We start from the raw sequence: 19,853 nt of genomic DNA on the forward strand, positions 1-19,853 counted from the left end.
GCATACATATTCCCCCCCCCCCCAACACTTTCACGAACCTGCTGGCCAGGAGAGAGAGAGATTGGAACCATACTCTACAGAACGTTGTTGCTGATTAAGCAGTCTCCTTGGCTATTGGGCACAATCCTGGACGGGTCACCACTCCGACACAGGATACCAGCATGCTGGCACTCATTTTTGCCGACCTCGGAAGAATGACAGGCAGAGTTCACCCCACCCGGTATTAATTCAACAGCTGAGCGGGATTTGAACTCAGGACCCTCGGATCCAAAGCCCACCACCCTAACCATTAAACCAATGAAGCCAACACCAGGCTGGCCAGGCCTGATGCTCAATGAAGCTCATCAGAGCAGGGATATGTTACCTTTTCACGGTGCCGGAGGTAACTCGCCCACTCTTCGTGAAGGACACCATGGGATCTTTAACGTCCACCAACTAATTCCGGCAGACGGGGCGCTCATTTTGACGTCTATCCGAGTGACGACACACACATTGATTGATGAAACACCAGGGTGGAAGTTTATAGCTGGGTCGAGATTCAAATACATATTAGACGGCTCAAGGTGAGTGAGCCTACCTCTATCATCTCGGCTATCCTTCCATGAGCTGAACCAGGATTATTGAGAATTGTGATGTTAAATATTCTTTATTCGTGACGTTACAGCGAATACTATAGTTGAATAAAAGTACATTTTTGTACAATTCCTCCCTCGGTGGATTCAAGTGTTCGTTCAACGTTTCGCGCTTAATTTTCATTTTAATTACTACGTTTCACACATTCCTCTTTTTTTTTGTTAAAACGGAAGAAAAAAGAAAAGGACTGAAAAACTCTGCAGCCATCTGACCTTTGAGAAAAAAAGGAAATTTGTACAGGCTCTAAGTCCTATCTTTAGTCGAGGAGGAAATTCTTCATCTTCATCTTCTTCGTGGCTTAACGATTAGGGTGGCTGGCTTAAGATCTCAGGATCTTGAGTTGAAGCCCCCTGTCTGCTGTTGAATTAACACCAGGTGGGTTGACTCAGCCTGTCATCCTTCTGAAGTCAGTGAAATGAGTACCAGCGTACTGATAACGGGGTCCACCAGCTTCAAGGTCCACCAGGACCTTAAAGATGTCCACCAGGGGGCATCTTTAAGGTCCACCAGCTGACGCAGACCCGATATCCGTGGCTTTTGCATCCATCCGAGGGGACGTCCACACTTGATGATGCAGTGACATCCTTCCTGCGAAACACCAATCCAAGTTCATCAGTCGTGTATGGAATCGAACCTTGATGGGACGGCTCAAATGTGACTGCGTGACGTCTCCAACCATCTTCATGGGCTCAAGTCTATTTGGCTCCGCTTCTCAATGTCCGTCCATTCCCAGCAGACATTTTGAATGTGTCCTTCGATGACCGGGTAGACCTTCACAACCAATGTTCTTGTCCATAACGGTTTTAAAGGAAGGATTTCATACAAATGTTGGGATGTTCTTGAATTGCATTTTGATTTTAAAGATTTTGGTTTTTTGAAGGATTTTAATTTATGTTCCCCAACAATAACAATGAAGCATTTGAGGAGGAATAAACCCGAATTACAATTTCCCCCTTTTGAAGCAATGGGATTATACTTGATTAAGGAGATCATTTTTTCAAGGTGCTGTTATCAGATTCGTGGCTGAGTCTTTAGTGCTAGGTCATTGTTGTGAACAATTTCAAATTTCCTGAAGATCCTGCGAATTGTCACGAAGGAATCCAAGATATTTGGTCTGTTCATGATGTTCGGGTCCACGGATCAACTGAACACAGGATGCGATACAAGTTGGCTCAAAGGAAACTCATAGAGGAATGTAGTGCAGAGTCGAGGCTGCTTTGTCCTTGGATGGGAGACCTTTGTGGAAGTAGACCAAGGAATGGCCGGCGTAGTGCGTTGCCCTCCGTGATGTCTCGGCCTCGTGCTTTCAGGGTGTGCTGCATCGTGGAGCATGCCGTATTTCCAGATGCGGAGACAGCCGACTGTCAGGTATGCATGTTAAATGTTAAAGATCCCTTGTATCTCTGGTAAAGAGCATGCCATTGTGTGCCGGTTGCCCTTGCTGAATTGTTAATTGTAGAGGTTGTGAATGATAAATATCAGTAGGAGTGCTGAAATGGCTCGTGGTTATTTACACGAGTGTGGTATTTAACCGGAAAAAGTGCTCATGACATCTGATAAAAATTTTTTAAAGGAGTGCAATGGATGGAAAAGAAATCGTACTCTTCTATGAGCCTCGATGTTGTCAAGGAAAAGTACACTTAATGTGGCAATCGATTCAATAGAATAGAGAGCGGGTGAAATTGAATCAACCATTGATCATTAAATTAAGCTTGAGGATGCTTCTGCGAAGTCCCACATTGGGATAAATGCAATACCCACACTGATTGGATTTTCAATGATTTTGTTCCAATGTTGAGCGATGTCTCTGTTTGTCCATCTTTCACGTGATCGCACCTGGAATTTCAGGGAGTTAATGCATGGGAATTTGATTATTTAAAAAAAAAAAATAGGACCACTGGACCTGTAGTTTATCAGGACCCTGGCCGAATGTTCGAACCCAAATTTGATAGCTTTCTGATTGGTGGGTCTGGAGAGGAAGGTTTTTGAAGGAATTTATGCGATTTTCACAAACATTTATGAAGTCCGCCATTTTGACACACTTCCGGTCAGGTGATCGGCATGACCTCTGCAATTTAACGTCCCTACCCTGGCCTAATGTTGTAACCCAAATTTGGCAGCGTTCTGATTGGTGGATCTGGAGAAGAAGTTTTTTGAAGGAATTTGCGTGGCGGCCATTTTGACACACTTCCGGTCAGGTGATCGGCATGACCTCTGCAATTTAACGTCCCTACCCTGGCCTAATGTTGTAACCCAAATTTGGGAGCATTCTGATTGGTGGATCTGGAGAAGAAGTTTTTTGAAGGAATTTGCGTGGCGGCCATTTTGACACACTTCCGGTCAGGTGATCGGCATGACCTCTGCAATTTAACGTCCCTACCCTGGCCTAATGTTGTAACCCAAATTTGGGAGCATTCTGATTGGTGGATGTGGAGAATAAGATTTTTGAAGGAATTTGCATGACCGCCATTTTGACACACTTCCGGTCAGGTGATCGGCATGACCTCTGCAACTTAACGTCCCTACCCTGGCCTAATGTTGTAACCCAAATTTGGGAGCATTCTGATTGGTGGATCTGGAGAAGAAGATTTTTGAAGGAATTTACTAAGTCGGCCATTTTGACTTAAAGTCAAGTGACTGGAACGAGCTTTGTAATTCCTGTTACCAATCAGGAAAGGAACATTGCTGCCAAATTTCAGTTCGATCAGCTCAGCGGTTTTGTGGGAGAAGTCAAAATAGGAGGCGGATGGAAGGACGGTGTGTGATGACAGCACTTTATGTGGAATTTAAATTCCAGATAAGCTAAAAGCAAGCCACAGTGTAAACTACGTGTGTTGGTGTGTACACTGTTTCAGCCCCCAGTCATTCGGGTTTCCCAGTTCGAGTCCGGAGAGTCGCATCAAAGCGAACGCAGCAGTCGACCGCTTTGAGACCTCCCTGCTGGATGTGCATCTGAAATCCACGTTAACGTATAGATTGGAAATCTGAAAGCATCCCAGTGCTGCACCGATTGGCATCACGTGACTGACGTGATCTGGGCCCCCCCCCCCAACAATGAAGTTATCACGGCAACCAGAATTCACACGAGACAAAGTGTATTTAATCACGGCAATAAAGGCGTGGGGAGGGAATTTACATAAAGCAATCAACAATAAAACAATAAGAAATCCCCTTACCCACTACCCGACACACTGTATCCGCCCAAGAACCAACCACTAACGGCAGGTCCTTAAATAAACTGTCATGAGGGACCAATCAATCATTCCACTAGAGGGAGACAAAGGCGGGGGGGGGGGGTAATGACAAAACAGGAGGAGAGCTTGGCCCAAACCTGGAAAAGCCTGCTGGATGGGTCCGTAAGTCCGCAGAGTCCAAGCAGCCCACACCAAAGAACATGTTCCATTCCGCAGCCGAGGGGAAAGAGAGGTATGCCTATGGCTGTGCGGCGTGACTCAGCTGTGCGCTCGAATGGTCTTGCGCAGCCATCACCATGAAGGTCAGAGCGAACTTCTTGTCTTCCTGAGTCACTCCCACCCTCTATTGTCTCGAATACGTACATCACCGATGACACGCCATTCCCCTCCCCTCTCACTCACCATGGGACAGGGGAATGTGTCCACCTTTCCCACCAAGATAACGCCTTGGCCGAGCAAAACGCGATAAAGAACATAAAACCTTGGCTCACGGGGATGAGGAGTTTTAGACACGAACACCAGGGCAGGTAGACGACATCTATCTATTACATTAGTGATGCATATCTAAGATCACACTTAATTACTTTTATGCTTATTGTAAACACTCATTAAAGAAATAACTAGGCTTTAGTAAGAATATATATTTATATATACATTGCACAGGGGGATTGTGGAAGGCTTACATCTGGAAAGGACGGGAGTTGGGTGGAAAACACACACACGAGGTCGGCGTGAGGACCACACGAGGCAGGTGGCACCTTTGGAAGAGGAAGGCTGGGACATTTGGAGCCTTCGTGTGGAAAGCTGCGAGAGAAGCGCCATTTTGCCTGTGTGTGCCCTGTTACAAGGGAAGCGCCATCTTGCCTGTGTGTGCCCTGCAACAAGGGAAGCGCCATTTTGCCTGTGTGTGCCCTGTTACAAGGGAAGCGCCATCTTGCCTGTGTGTGCCCTGTTACAAGGGAAGCGCCATTTTGCCTGTGTGTGCCCTGTTACAAGGGAAGCGCCATTTTGCCTGTGTGTGCCCTGTTACAAGGGAAGTGCCATCTTGCCTGTGTGTGCCCTGCAACAAGGGAAGCGCCATTTTGCCTGTGTGTGCCCTGTTACAAGGGAAGCGCCATCTTGCCTGTGTGTGCCCTGTTACAAGGGAAGTGCCATCTTGCCTGTGTGTGCCCTGCAACAAGGGAAGCGCCATTTTGCCTGTGTGTGCCCTGTTACAAGGGAAGCGCCATCTTGCCTGTGTGTGCCCTGTTACAAGGGAAGCGCCATCTTGCCTGTGTGTGCCCTGTTACAAGGGAAGCGCCATCTTGCCTGTGTGTGCCCTGTTACAAGGGAAGCGCCATCTTGCCTGTGTGTGCCCTGTTACAAGGGAAGCGCCATCTTGCCTGTGTGTGCCCTGTTACAAGGGAAGCGCCATCTTGCCTGTGTGTGCCCTGTTACAAGGGAAGCGCCATCTTGCCTGTGTGTGCCCTGTTACAAGGGAAGTGCCATCTTGCCTGTGTGTGCCCTGTTACAAGGGAAGCGCCATTTTGCCTGTGTGTGCCCTGTTACAAGGGAAGCGCCATCTTGCCTGTGTGTGCCCTGTTACAAGGGAAGCGCCATCTTGCCTGTGTGTGCCCTGTTACAAGGGAAGTGCCATCTTGCCTGTGTGTGCCCTGTTACAAGGGAAGCGCCATTTTGCCTGTGTGTGCCCTGTTACAAGGGAAGCGCCATCTTGCCTGTGTGTGCCCTGTTACAAGGGAAGCGCCATCTTGCCTGTGTGTGCCCTGTTACAAGGGAAGTGCCATCTTGCCTGTGTGTGCCCTGTTACAAGGGAAGCGCCATTTTGCCTGTGTGTGCCCTGTTACAAGGGAAGCGCCATCTTGCCTGTGTGTGCCCTGTTACAAGGGAAGCGCCATCTTGCCTGTGTGTGCCCTGTTACAAGGGAAGCGCCATCTTGCCTGTGTGTGCCCTGTTACAAGGGAAGCGCCATCTTGCCTGTGTGTGCCCTGTTACAAGGGAAGCGCCATCTTGCCTGTGTGTGCCCTGTTACAAGGGAAGTGCCATCTTGCCTGTGTGTGCCCTGTTACAAGGGAAGCGCCATCTTGCCTGTGTGTGCCCTGTTACAAGGGAAGCGCCATCTTGCCTGTGTGTGCCCTGTTACAAGGGAAGCGCCATCTTGCCTGTGTGTGCCCTGTTACAAGGGAAGCGCCATCTTGCCTGTGTGTGCCCTGTTACAAGGGAAGCGCCATCTTGCCTGTGTGTGCCCTGTTACAAGGGAAGTGCCATCTTGCCTGTGTGTGCCCTGTTACAAGGGAAGGGCCATTTTGCCTGTGTGTGCCCTGTTACAAGGGAAGCGCCATCTTGCCTGTGTGTGCCCTGCAACAAGGGAAGCGCCATTTTGCACATGTGTGCCCTGTTACAAGGGAAGTGCCATCTTGCCTGTGTGTGCCCTGTTACAAGGGAAGTGCCATCTTGCCTGTGTGTGCCCTGCAACAAGGGAAGCGCCATTTTGCCTGTGTGTGCCCTGTTACAAGGGAAGCGCCATCTTGCCTGTGTGTGCCCTGTTACAAGGGAAGTGCCATCTTGCCTGTGTGTGCCCTGTTACAAGGGAAGCGCCATCTTGCCTGTGTGTGCCCTGTTACAAGGGAAGCGCCATCTTGCCTGTGTGTGCCCTGCAACAAGGGAAGCGCCATTTTGCACATGTGTGCACGTGTTGGTGGAAGCGCCTCCATTCCGGATTCGACAGGGATCAGCTCTGGCCCAAGCTGAGTACCAGTGTACTTTAAAAGGAGGAAGGGGGGGGGGTGTTCTTTTTATTTTGGTCACCCCTTTGTATTTGTGTCCGTGTCTGCCCCCTTTTAATAAGTAACCGCTCGGCCGTCCGAGGGCTGTCGGTGTTAACCGCCTGGCTCCGATAAATTTGGCTCGGGGGGTTAATTTGGGCTGAACACCCCCACGACAAGATGCATAAATATATATAGTTTTTTTATTTTTTAAACAATATATATATATATAAAATCACACTGGATGATACCAAGGCACCGCACGAAACCGTGGGACCCTGTGTGTGTGCGTGTGCGTGTGTGTGCACGCGCGCATATATATATATATATATATATATATATATATATATATATATATATATATATATATATATATATATATATATATATATATATATATATATATATATATATATATATATATATATATATATATATATATATATATATATCAAAGATCTTTATAAAATACAATGCTTGATAAATTGTAGTTAAAAATTATGAGCATGTTGTTAATTTGATTGTTTGTTTATTTATTTCATTAGGCTTCAGCCTCAACCAGATTTCCTCACCAAGCAAGATCCAGCCTTTTTCTATCAGCAGGCAGGGCTGCTTCTTTCCAAGGATCAATCACCGAATAAGATAAATCCACAAGAATCGCAGCTGGCCTGCTATGGCTGACAATGAGCAAATATCAAGCTCACCTGCTCACTGTCACGTGGTGAAGGCTGCGGAGAATGAGTGGAGGCCACATTCTCCACCACCATATGTTGCTGTCGAAGGTGAAGGAGTTTCTGGAGAAGGCGAGAGAAATTCAAAAGTCTCAGCCCATGCTCCATTACTCAAAAAGAACAGTCAGTCGGATCTGCTGAGCCGACTGAAGACGAGGAAGGTCCTGGGCGTTGGAGGGTCGGACGACGAGGGAGAAGCGCATCGTTGTAAGGTATATGATGAGCATCTACGATGCCCTCCTAGAAATGTAATGTTGGCTCCTCTTTACAAATCCCACTCAATTTGGCATCTTTACATTATTTACGCACATCATTATTTAATTCTCAGCACATGCACAGTTTCCTCTAATGTTTGAACATCTTCCTCATTTTCTCTTTGCAGATCCTTTATAGTTTACATCATCGAATACTTTGTCATAATTAGGGATGGTTTGAAATGTGTTGGTGTTGAACCGTGTGATTTTTTTTGTTTTTGAGTAAACAAGATAAACATACCTCTTCCTGTAATATTTTCAATTTCTTCTCTTACCCTCAGATTAGCCAAGTTCTTGGCAATGAATCGAAGTTCTCCAGACGAGAGCCCCTCGGCTTGAGGTTATGAATGACTATTCTCTTGTCCCTTTATTGTCTCAGTATCTCTGTCTAAGACTGAAACTTAAAATTCTGAGCTTACAAACATTTCTTTAGGAGGCTCATTGTCTTTGACATAATCTTTGTCATTTTGTCCTTTAGACTTGGTCTCTTTCAAAACCATGTTATGTGGGAATACAATGCAAACTCAATATGTGGGCTTCAAAAACTGTGCATTTAAACAATCGGGGTTTACATTGTTCTTAACTGTTGTCGTATTACTACGTGCACACACGAAGTGAATAGCGGGGTTAAGAAATTGGTTCACCTTGGCTGTCTGTCTTTCTGTCTGCAAATGTCAGTTTATGATCGAGGAACTTGATTTCAATTAAATGTTTTTTTTAAATTTATTCTGAGCACCAATCGTAACATGAATTGTAAAACAAACCTGTAGTTTCGCAGTACTTTGGCTCTGAATTAGTCCTGATCGCGCATGTGCAGAGAGGAGTGAGTTTTTTTTTACTCTGTCTGTCTGTCTGTCTGTCTGTCTGTCTGTCTGTCTGGCAGTCAAACAAAATTGAAAATCAGTACAAATAGGAAACTTCCTGTTTTGAGCGACATCACAAAGGACACAAACAACAGGAACAAAGACCTAATATAATGGCTAAATAAGGTGGCGTAAAAGTCGCTGCATCAATGGCGGGAAATTTACGATTTTTTTTTTTCTACAACCTTTAAAATCTTTATTTAAATTGAATTGAATTATACACTTAAACACCGCAGACACAAACCACCTTTTCGGCACTTTGAAAAACTCGTTTAACAGTACTTCGACAACATGTTATGGAATTTTACGTCATCACGACCAATCAAATTCGCAGCTCGTCGACCCCACCCACATCCTCGTTTCTCAAGACTATGTTGGGTAAGGTGTTCTACCAACTCTCGAGTTACCTCCGCCACCGAAGGTGGATGGAGGTTATGTTTTCACCCATGTCTGTCTGTTTGTGAATAGTATGTCTCAAGAAGTTGTGGACGGGTTTTGACGAAATTTGGCGGAGAGCTTGGGTATGTGGCGAGGACGAAATGATTCGATTTTGGTGAAGATCCAAATCTGGATCCGAGAATTTTCCACGTGATTCTTCACGTGATTGAGCGATCGGGCTAAAAGGATAAATAACCCGATATCTCAAGACATTGTGGACGGATTCGGACGAAACTTGGCGGATGAGTTGGTTCAGCAACGATAACAAGCCGATGAAATTTTCGTTCAGGTCCGAATCCAGATCCGGCCTATCAGTGGGATTCAAAACATAAACTAATCAGCCTGGCGGAGGGTATGCGCTCGACTGTGTGGCGTTCTAGTTTCAAAATGTGCATGTTGGTGGTCCGCACATAATATATCAGAACAGCTTCCAGGATATATTTCCCTTGAGGATGGATTGGAATAGGTCCATAACGTAATTCATGATTCCAATTTTAACACGGGGATGAGTCATCCTTCAGCAAGGAAGACCTCACTCGACCTCAGGAAGTGTGCGTTGAGGACCTCACTCGATCCCGTGGAAGTGTTAGCCACATATCCCGCTGACCTTAAGCCACATTTCGCGTCTCACTTTCCTGATACCCAACAACTCGATGAGTCAACAGGAATCGCACCACTTAGACAAGCGAATTTAGGGGCGATGATTCATCAGGGGCACCAGCAAGTTGGTACACGTTTACGTTGTAACAGGTGTTTGGGTCACGGATTCAAATCCCGGGCTTGTTGCTCAGTCGCGATGACATTCTGGCCATTCCTCCATCGTGTGTTCGCAGGTTCTGGCAATTTGTTTCTGCGGCGATGTTTACAGTCGTCGCTGCTCTGGTAATTATTACCTCAACTCATGTATTTTTTTAAGTTGATTAAGCAATCTGGGGTCACTGAGTGGTTAATAAATCCCATCGTTATTCAAAGCTTGCGTTGTTGTGCAGGCGCTGTTCTTACCAGATCACCTTCACGTGCTCATGCTTGTTGAGAGGGGAACAAGATCACGACAAAGCACAAGGCTTTACGGCGGAGCGATGATGTGTGAGCTCCGTCCCGTGTTCATGCTGTACATGTTTACATTGATGTACATGTTCGACATTTTATTTTACAATATATTTTTTGGTTTTGGCTTTATTTTTCCTCCAAGTTTTGTGGAATGTTTTCTCCTTACCGTATTGTCTTGCAACCCTTTCCAAGTTGCATTTTGCCTTTCACTCTCAGGCTCTGAATGTTGGTTTGTTCTTGTGATGTCACACAAAACACTGGCTCATGGGAGAGTGAGGTGAGGAGGATAGAAACGTAACTAGCCAACAAGTAGGTAGATTAACAAACAGGTAAAGAGTTATGGTTAGAGTTTACATGGGACTGGATGGAGGGGTGGGAGTGGAGAGGGGGTGGAGGGGTGGGAATGGAGGGGTGGGAGTGGAGAGAGGGGGTGGAGGGGTGGGAATGGAGGGGTGGAGGGGTGGGAATGGAGGGGTGGGAATGGAGGGGTGGAGGGGTGGGAATGGAGGGGTGGGAGTGGAGAGAGGGGGTGGAGGGGTGGGAATGGAGGGGTGGAGGGGTGGGAATGGAGAGTGGAGGGGTGGGAGTGTGAGAGAGGGGGTGGAGGGGTGGGAGTGGAGAGAGGGGGGGGAGGGGGGGGAGGGGAGGGGTGGAGGGGTGGGAATGGAGGGGTGGGAGTGGAGAGAGGGGGTGGAGGGGTGGGAATGGAGGGGTGGGAGTGGAGAGAGGGGGTGGAGGGGTGGGAGTGGAGAGAGGGGGTGGAGGGGTGGGAGTGGAGAGAGGGGATGGAAGGGGTGGGAGTGGAGAGAGGGGATGGAAGGGGTGGGAGTGGAGAGAGGGGATGGAAGGGGTGGGAGTGGAGGGAGGGGATGGAGGGGTGGGAATGGAGGGGTGGGAGTGAAGAGAGGGGATGGAGGGGTGGGAGTGGAGAGAGGGGATGGAGGGGTGGGAGTGGAGAGAGGGGATGGAGGGGTGGGAGTGGAGAGAGGGGATGGAAGGGGTGGGAGTGGAGAGAGAGGATAGGGGGGATGGGAGTGGAGAAAGAGGATGGAGGGGTGGGAGTGGAGAGAGGGGATGGAGGGATGTGAGTGGGTGTGGAGGGGAGGGAGAGCAGAGCATGGGCATGGAGGGAGAGCAGTGCATGGGCGTGGAAAGGTGGGTAGCGCATGGGCGTGGAGGGAGGGCAGCACATGGGCGTGGAAAGGTGGGTAGCGCATGGGCGTGGAAAGGTGGGTAGCACATGGGCATGGAGGGAGGGCAGCGCATGGGCATGGAGGGGAGGGCAGCGCATGGGCGTGGAGGGGAGTGGAGTTGAGAAGAGAATAGACACACATGTGGAGACCAGACAGAGTAATATGCTGGATTTAACATTCCAAGAAATGACAGTTCACTGGAAGATGCCTCACCAAAATTAATCATTGATTATAAGAGAGATCTGGAGAATTCTCGAGGCAGAGACAGAGGTGATATTTGACATGATTAATCTGCAAATATTAGGGATGCATGAGGGGATGGATAATGGGGCAATAAAGGAAAACAAGTATGAATCATGACGTCTGAGATATCATTGAAGGAGTCCGATTTCGGTCATAATTTCACATCAGAAATTGTACTGTATATCCTTTTTTCTTATTCTTATTATTATTTTACATGATCTAGGCTTGTGGAAGAACTGGGACGCAGAACAGAACAGGACACAACATAACAAAAGGAATACTACAAGAAAGGGGAAACACCAACAGTCGGGTGCAGGGAGAAAGTAGATGGAGACAGACAAACAAGGGATGCAGATAATGATGAGGGTTAGGGGTGGACAAGATGGATACCTAAGCAAAATTTTGAGAGGGATGGGAGTGGTTTAAAGGACATCCAAAAGATTGTGGCTTTAGATTGGGCATGGTGGTGAACAGCTGTCTTGAAGACTTGGAGGAAGAATTAGATTGAATAGAGTGTGGAAGGTGGTTGCACAGCTGTGAAAAGAGAGGAATAAATATGTGTCGGTGAGCAGTGGTTCTGCATTTAGAGGATTTAGACATTTTCACCAAGAGGGATTTGCTGGCGGACCGCGTGCATCTGACAGATACTTGGTGGGGGGACAGACCACTGAGAAGGTAGAGGGTGCAAGACAAGAAATGAGGTGGAAAAACACAGAGAGACCACCGAACTGTCTGCGATGGTGTCGTGATAGGCCCATAGACTCAGCTTCATCGTGAGAGATTCCAATGATCTTGAAAGCCTTGGTTTTCATGGCATCAAGATGAGCAAGATGTGATGCAAGGGGAGCCAGCTCAGAGAGGAGAGCAGTGCTTCCTCAAGCTGTGGATGAAAGCCTTGTCGATGGATAGGAGCTCTGGTGTGCCAAAGGAGGAGTTTGCACGACCGAGGATGCCTTGTCGACATCTGGCTTTGGAGGCCAACCCTGAAATGTGGCTTGCCCAAGAGAGATCATGGCTAAGAGTGAGACCCAAGAGTTTGAGTGACTGAACCTCGTTGAGACGATTGTTGAGAAAGTAGATGGGAGGGTTTGTGGAACTGTCCTTTCACACACAGACACAGACACAGACACAGACACAGACACAGACACAGACACAGACACAGACACAGACACAGACACAGACACAGACACAGACACAGACACAGACACAGACACAGACACAGACACAGACACAGACACAGACACAGACACAGACACAGACACAGACACAGACACAGACACAGACACAGACACAGACATAGATTTCAGGATTGACAGACATATTCCAAGTGTTTGACCAGTTTGTGATTTTGTCAAGGTCTGAGGAGAGGGAAGAGGCTGCTGTCTGTCTGTCAGAAGGATGAGAGATGTCACAGCAGAGAGTGGAGTCGTCAGCAAAGAGATAAAGAGGATTTTCCAGTGAGATCAGTGATGAAGATTAAGAATACGATGGGGCCGAGAACACTGCCCTGGGGTACTCCAGTCTTGACATGGAGAGAAGAAGAAAGGGTTCCATTGAGAGTCACACATTGGCTACGAGAGTGGATGATGTCAGCAATGCAAGAGTGGGGTTGGTCTTGGATTTCATAGGCAGACAGTTTGGAGATCAAGGCAGGATGGCAGACTGTATCAAAAGCTTGAGATACTGTATGTCCACAGAGGCAGCCCTCATCTCGTATCTGATATCAAGGGCCTCCACCCATTGTTGAGAGAGCAGAAGCAGCATGTCCAAGGTCGAGTAATCAGGTCTGAATCCGAATTGATGATCTGAGATGAAGCTTTGGGGAAAAGGAATGATTTTATGTCAGTTGTGGATTCCATGACCTGACTGATGATTTGAAGTTAGCTAATTGGTCTGTCATTGAGGGGATCCATTTTTGCACCTTTTTAATGTAATACTGTGATGCTGGCTGATTTCCAAGCAGATGGAAGATGACCTAGGAAAAATTTCAGGGTGAAAAGGGCAGAGAGAGGAAGTGCAAGAGCAGCAGAGCAGATTTTTAGGACGTGTGAGCTGATGCCATCTTGTCCAGTTGCAGAGTCAGAGTCGAGGGTTGCCAGAAACTTTTCAAACTTCTCAGGTGCAAAAGACGCAGAATTCAGGAGCCGTTAGGTATGACTGGGAAACGTTGGTTGCAGAGAGGAGGGGGGTTTCGGGATACAAGATTTTGAAGCAAACATAGAATTGAGGCATTCGGCCTTCTCACGAGCAGAGTCGGCTGTGGTGCCATTTGAAGTGGGGGGAAGGGATGGTGGAAGTTGAGCATACACCAGAGAGAGAGAGAGAGAGACTTGATAATGAACCACTAGGTTTTTGAGGAGGCATGTTTGAAAGGTCATTCTTGAGATTGGACAAATTCTTTTTTTTCTGGCCCTCCTTTAGGGTAGACACACACATGTCGTGGGCTTCATGGAATGATGTGAGGTTGCCTTCAGTTGGATTTGCCTTCCAGGAGGAGAATGCAAGCTGTTTCAGAGCAACTGCCTCAACAAAGGATTCAGAGTACCATGGGTGGGAAGAAGGGTAGGGTAACTGAAGAAGAGATGGGAAGAATCTGTGCGAGAGAGAGAGAGAGAGAGAGAGAGAGAGAGAGAGAGAGAGAGAGAGAGAGAGAGAGAGAGAGAGAGAGAGAGAGAGAGAGAGAGAGAGAGAGAGAGAGAGAGAGAGAGAGAGAGAGAGAGAGAGAGAGAGAGAGAGAGAGAGAGAGAGAGATCAAGAGAGAGAGAGAGATAGAGAGAGATATAGAGAGATATAGAGAGATATAGAGAGATATAGAGAGATATAGAGAGATATAGAGAGATATAGAGAGATATAGAGAGATATAGAGAGATATAGAGAGATATAGAGAGATATAGAGAGATATAGAGAGATATAGAGAGATATAGAGAGATATAGAGAGATATAGAGAGATTCTGTGGAAAAATTCCCAGGCTGAGTTAACATCAGGGGCAATAGATATGGGAGAGTGGTCCTGAAGACAGATGGCTGCTTGCAGACCCCACCAATCTTCCTGAATGAACTGCCAGACTCACTGGCACTTGAGACTTTTCTCTGAGAATGGCCAAATAGATGTTAACCTTCACAAGCACACGATCAGATGAGCCAATTGGGGGCAGAGGACAAGCAATATAACAGCACATCAGTACAATGGACCATTCAAAGTGCCTTTTTGAATCCATAGAGCGAAGAGTTGAATTGTACTATTTCCTTGAACTCTTCACTGCTTGCCCACATTGTTTGTCGCATGCATCCTCTGTTTTTTGCAATGCTTCACTTTTCTTCGTTGCTTTTTATTCTTACTCACATCTTTCCTACTCTTTGAATTTGCTCTTCCTTTATACCCGTTACCTGGCATCTTGGCCAAATTCCAAATTCCTCCGCGTAATGCTTGCCCTGCAGGAAAGGCTATACCGACGATGTGTAAAGAGCACGGTACATTAACGATGATTATTTAATTCGATGCAATCAGATCACATTGTTGGTGTTGAATTCACCCCCACACTCTGTGAACTCCAGAACATTGCCTCCATCTTTTTATTATCATTCCTTGGCCTTTGTGCATTAATCTCCTCTACTTGAGAGTTTTGGTGTAGTGCGTAGAGACAGATTGCAGTGTTCATGGGTGTGGTGCTGCAGAAATGTTCACGGCTATGATTGGATACTTTGCGAGTGTGCAGGTATCTCCATGTCCTTGTGGAAGTCGTTGCACTCGAAAGACAAGGCAATGATCCGCTATACATTCCTGCTTGAGGCCTCCTACTTCCTGACACAGATACTAGGTAAACAAGATGACAACAATGATAATTATTATTATTATTTTGATCATTAATTTGAGGCTGGAAGTATAGCCGAGAGATATACACACTCACCCTGAGCTGTCTAGCCTCGGTTTGAATCTCAGCCCAGCTATAAACTGTCATCCCAGTGTTTCACAGGAAGGGTGACTCCTCGATTTGTGCCGTCCCCCTCGGATGGATGTTAAACTGGGCATCCTGTCTGCCGGCATTAGTTGGTAGACTTTAAATATCCTACGGTATCCTTCACAAAGATGAGGCGAGTTATCGCCAGCACCCTGAACAAATTACAAAATATCGCTTTAACCTACACACGCATCATCAGCAGTACCTCCAGCAAATCATTCCCCCTGCAGCCATGTGCTTGCATTTGCCTTTTTTACCTCCACCACCGAAGGTGAAGGAGGTTATGTTGACACCCCTGTTGGGTGGTCACTAGACTACCGTTATTCTCAGGTTTTCCGTCTGTCTGTTTGTATGTCATGGACAGCTCTGGAGGCCAGAGGAGTCAACCGATTTTGATGAAACTTGACTGGTAGGTTCATACCAGGATCTAGTTGTATGCTTTTGAACACCGTTGCTATGGACACCACCGTTGCCCAGCAACGGGACTTTGAAATTTTTGAAAAAAATCCGAAAAATATTTTTATATATATATTTTTTTCGAAAATCAAAAATCGGCTTCCGCACTTTTATGCGCACTATAATCAACCTCTTTGTCAAAAATTTTCAGCCCGATCCGTCAAAAACTGTATGACTAGTATGCAATTATATAGCGACCACCCATGTAGCCTACCGGCTTGTCTGTCTGTCTGTCTGTCTGTCTGTCTGTCTGTCTGTCTGTCTTTGTTTGTTTGTTTATCTGTTTGTTTGTGTACAGGATGTCTCAAAAGGTTGAGGACGGATCTGGATGAAATGTTGTGGACAGGTTGGGTGTGTGACAAGGACGAACTGATTGGATTTTGGGGGAAGATCTGGATCCGGATCCGATTTCTATAATTTTAAAAGTGATTCTTCACCATTGAGAGATGGGGGTCAAAAACGATATATAGTACGATCTATCAAAAAGTTGTGGACGGATTCAGACGAAACTTGGTGGACAGGTTGGGTGTGTGGCAAGGACGAATTGATTCGATTTTGGTGAAGATCCGAATCCGGATAGAGAGACGAGAGTTATTTAATTTATATTAAATGATTCTTCACCGTTGATAGATTCCTCACCGGGTCAAAAACTATATGTAGCACGATATTTAACCTCCGCCATCGAAGATGAACGGAGGTTACTGTTTTCACCCGTCTGTTTGTTTGTGAACAGTATTACGGAAAAACTCCTCGATGGATTTCGACAAAACTTGGTGGGGGGATTAGGTATGGTCCAAGGATCATGCCATTAGATTTTGGACTTGGTCCAAAGTCCAATATGGCCGCTATGGCGGTCATTTTGAAAAAATATTTGAATTTTTGTTTTTGCATTTCTACATGTTTTAAGTGATTTCCACCCAAAAAATAAAAAAATAAATGGAGAAAAAAAAACTTGGAAAATTTTACTTTTTTTCAAAAAAATTTCTATTTTATTTTAAAAACGTTTGAATTTTTTTTTGCATTTCTTCATGTTTTAAGTGATTTCCAACCAACAAAATAAAAAAATAAAAAAATTGTTGGAGAAAAAAAGAAAGAAATTTTGCAACTTTTTTTTTTAAACAAAATTTCGATTTTTTTTTTTTTCCATTTCTACATGTTAGTAGTGATTTCCAACAAAAAACATGCCAAAATTATAATTGCGGATGATTTTGGAACTTCAGGTGGATATACCCACGTAAAATCAATTTCTGTCTCAAGGAATCTTGTTATGACGAATGAATTGAGTATGTAAAAGTTAAAAGTAAAAGGGAAAGTTGCAAACGATAACTCTATGAGCACTGTTGACGTCAAATTGAATGAATAGGATATCAGGTTCACTTGAGTGACCGAGCAGTATTGGCGGCGGAGGTTTTGCACTCTACCGAGTGCTCCCCCTCGAGTTGAAAAATGTATTGGGCTCGATATGTTCTCGTGGATCAGGCATTACGTGGCGGAAATACGCGCTCTACCGAGTGTTTCCATGTCATGTAAGTCATGGACTTAGGGTGGCTGGTTCATGGTTTCAGCGCCCACAAGCTCATCGCTGGACTTGGTATTCCAACGCTGGCGGTACGGCAAAGGAGATTGACCATGTCCTCATTGACGGTCGTTGGAGGATGATCCAGAACTGCAGGGTCTACCGGAGTGCTCAGTTCCTCATATCAATACTGAACACAGGCTTGTTGTAGCAACTCTAAAGCTGCACCTTAAATCCTGGAGAATGGTACCATCCCAGCCTAGGTTGGATGTTGGCAAGCTCAGGGATGAGAGAGTAGCTCAGGAGTTTGCGAACAGGCTGAGTGGACACTTGGGGGGTCTGGGTGCTTTGAGGGGTCCGGAAGAGTTGTGGAGTGCCTTCAAGACCACCGTCCTTGATGTTGCCGGTGGATGTCTTGGAGCTCACCGCAGGGCAAAGAAGAATTTTGTCTCTCAAGGGAGACTGGATACCATTGACCAGAGTTGCAGGGCCAGGCTGAATGGCAGAGCTGAGCTGTTCAGGGAGCTGAGTCGTAAAACTGTACGTGCATTGAGGGTGGACAAGGAGGCCTATGTGCGAGGAATCTGTGTGGGGGTAGAGCATCACCTGTGGACAGGTGATTCTCGTCCCGCTTACAGGGGAATTCGCGCATTGCGTTCATCCAAGCCCATCCCTCGGAGCACTGCAGTTCGAGCAGAGAGTGGTAGGCTCTTGACAGAGGAGTCTGAAGTGAAGGCCCGCTGGGCCGGTTACTTTGAGCGGTTGTACCAGGCTGATCCCCCAGCTGTCGAGTTGGACGTTAAGGGTGTTACAATCCCTGTTGCTGACCCTCGAATCAACTGTGGTCCACCTTCGCTTGTGGAAACACGGGCTACGGTGAACCGGTTGAAACGGGGCAAAGCTCCAGGGATCTGTGGCATCCATGCCGAACTTCTCAAGGCTGGTGGAAATGCTGCACTCGTGTCGTTGCATGCAGTTTTGTGCTCTGCCTGGAACACAGGCATCATCCCAACTGAATTGAAGAGGGGCCTTGTTGTTCCTCTCTGGAAAGGGAAGGGTGATCGCCAAGACTGCAACAACTACCGAGGGGTGACGCTGCTCTCGGTGCCGGGCAAGGTATTTGCTCGGATAATTCTTGATAGGGTTCGCCACCATCTGCTTGAGCACCAGCGTCCAGAGCAGTCAGGCTTTACACCAAAGAGGTCAACGATTGACCGTATCCTTGCACTTCGTGTCCTCACCGAACGCAGTCGAGAGTTTCGGCAGGGGCTGCTTGCAGCCTATGTTGATCTCTGTAAAGCATTCGATTCAGTGAATCGGGATGTCCTCTGGAGGATTCTTGGTCTTCGTGGGGTGCCACCAAAACTGATCGATCTGATGTCTGAACTCTACTCTGGTACTGAGAGTGCTGTGAAGTGTGGTGGTACCATCTCTGACTTATTTCCAGTTGTTACTGGAGTTCGTCAGGAGTGTGTACTGGCCCCCACACTTTTCAGCACTTGTATGGACTGGATTTTAGGGAGGATGTCGGAGAGATCAAGTTGCGGTGCATCGTTTGGGAATGTCAAGATCTCGGACCTTGACTTTGCAGATGATGCAGTCATCTTTGCGGAGACTTTAGACATCCTTTTGGGGGCCCTCGAGGTGCTGAATGAGGAGTCGGAGCCGCTGGGATTACGGGTTTCTTGGGTCAAAACTAAGATCCAGGCTTTCGGTGACATCTTGGATGCTGCTGTCCTGTCTGTGTCTGTTTGTGGTGAGGATGTTGAGGTCGTGGAGAGATTCACTTGCCTTGGCAGTGATATTCATGTCTCTTGCCATGGCAGTGGCATTCACTTGCCATGGCAGTGATATTCATGTGAGTCAGAGGTCAATAGACGTCTCGGTCGGGCCTGGGGAGTCATGGATTCACTGGATCATGGGGTGTGGCGCTGCCGGTACCTGTGCGGGAGGACGAAAGTCCGAGTCGTCAGGTCCTTGGTACTTCCAGTCTTGCTCTATGGATGCGAGACTGGACTCTGACCAAGGATCTGAGCTGGAGACTTAATTTCTTTGGTACCAGGTCTCTTCGGAGATTCCTTGGCTATCGCTGGTCGGATTTTGTGTCCAACGAGCGGTTGCTGAGAGAGACTCGGATGAGATTTGTTACCTGCATAGTCCGTGAGCGTCAGTTGCGGCTGTATGGACATGTGGCTCATTTTCCTGACGCTGATCCTGCTCACCAGATTCTCTCAGCGAGGGAGTCTCATGAGTGGAGGAGGCCAGTGGGCCGACCACGTGCCTCATGGTTGCAGCAGGTTGACCATCATCTCAAGGAGATGGGGATGGGCCTGGCATCTGCCTGGGGGATGGCCAGACGGAGGCCCCTGGAGTACCGGCAGAAAGTGGACGCAGCGATGCGCTGTTCTGGCACATGCTCCCATACCTGACCTACCGAGTGCCCTTCTAGTTTTGCATATAATGTCGAGGCTCAAATAAAAGCTAACATGCAGAACATATAACAAATGGAGGAGATGCCAAGAGAGGTGGGAGCAGGGACACACAAAAGAGCAGGGAACAGA

At 46.9% G+C, this 19,853-nt stretch overlaps 1 protein-coding gene across 5 annotated transcripts in view; it reads left to right on the top strand.

Moving 5' to 3' along the window:
• LOC147013394 (tumor protein p53-inducible protein 11-like) overlaps positions 1-15,298 on the top strand; it is a 32,975-nt gene extending 17,677 nt beyond the window's left edge. For 3 of the 5 annotated variants that reach the window (XM_085855190.1, XM_085855188.1, XM_085855189.1), the window contains exons 2-6: positions 7,135-7,532; positions 7,856-7,914; positions 9,709-9,757; positions 9,865-9,961; positions 15,078-15,298. In XM_085855190.1, the coding sequence (XP_085711316.1) occupies positions 7,263-7,532; positions 7,856-7,914; positions 9,709-9,757; positions 9,865-9,961; positions 15,078-15,229 (627 nt within the window). In that variant the 5' untranslated portion in view covers positions 7,135-7,262 and the 3' untranslated portion in view covers positions 15,230-15,298. The remainder of the gene's footprint in view (positions 1-7,134; positions 7,533-7,855; positions 7,915-9,708; positions 9,758-9,864; positions 9,962-15,077) is intronic. The other 2 variants (XM_085855186.1, XM_085855187.1) reach the window with 2 other exon arrangements.
• The last annotated feature ends 4,555 nt before the right edge of the window (positions 15,299-19,853 follow it).

Source organism: Eptatretus burgeri, chromosome 14 (assembly GCF_056783735.1).
Source record: "Eptatretus burgeri isolate ZD-2024b chromosome 14, Ebu_testis_v1, whole genome shotgun sequence".
In the NCBI taxonomy this organism is placed as follows: Eukaryota; Metazoa; Chordata; class Myxini; order Myxiniformes; family Myxinidae; genus Eptatretus; species Eptatretus burgeri.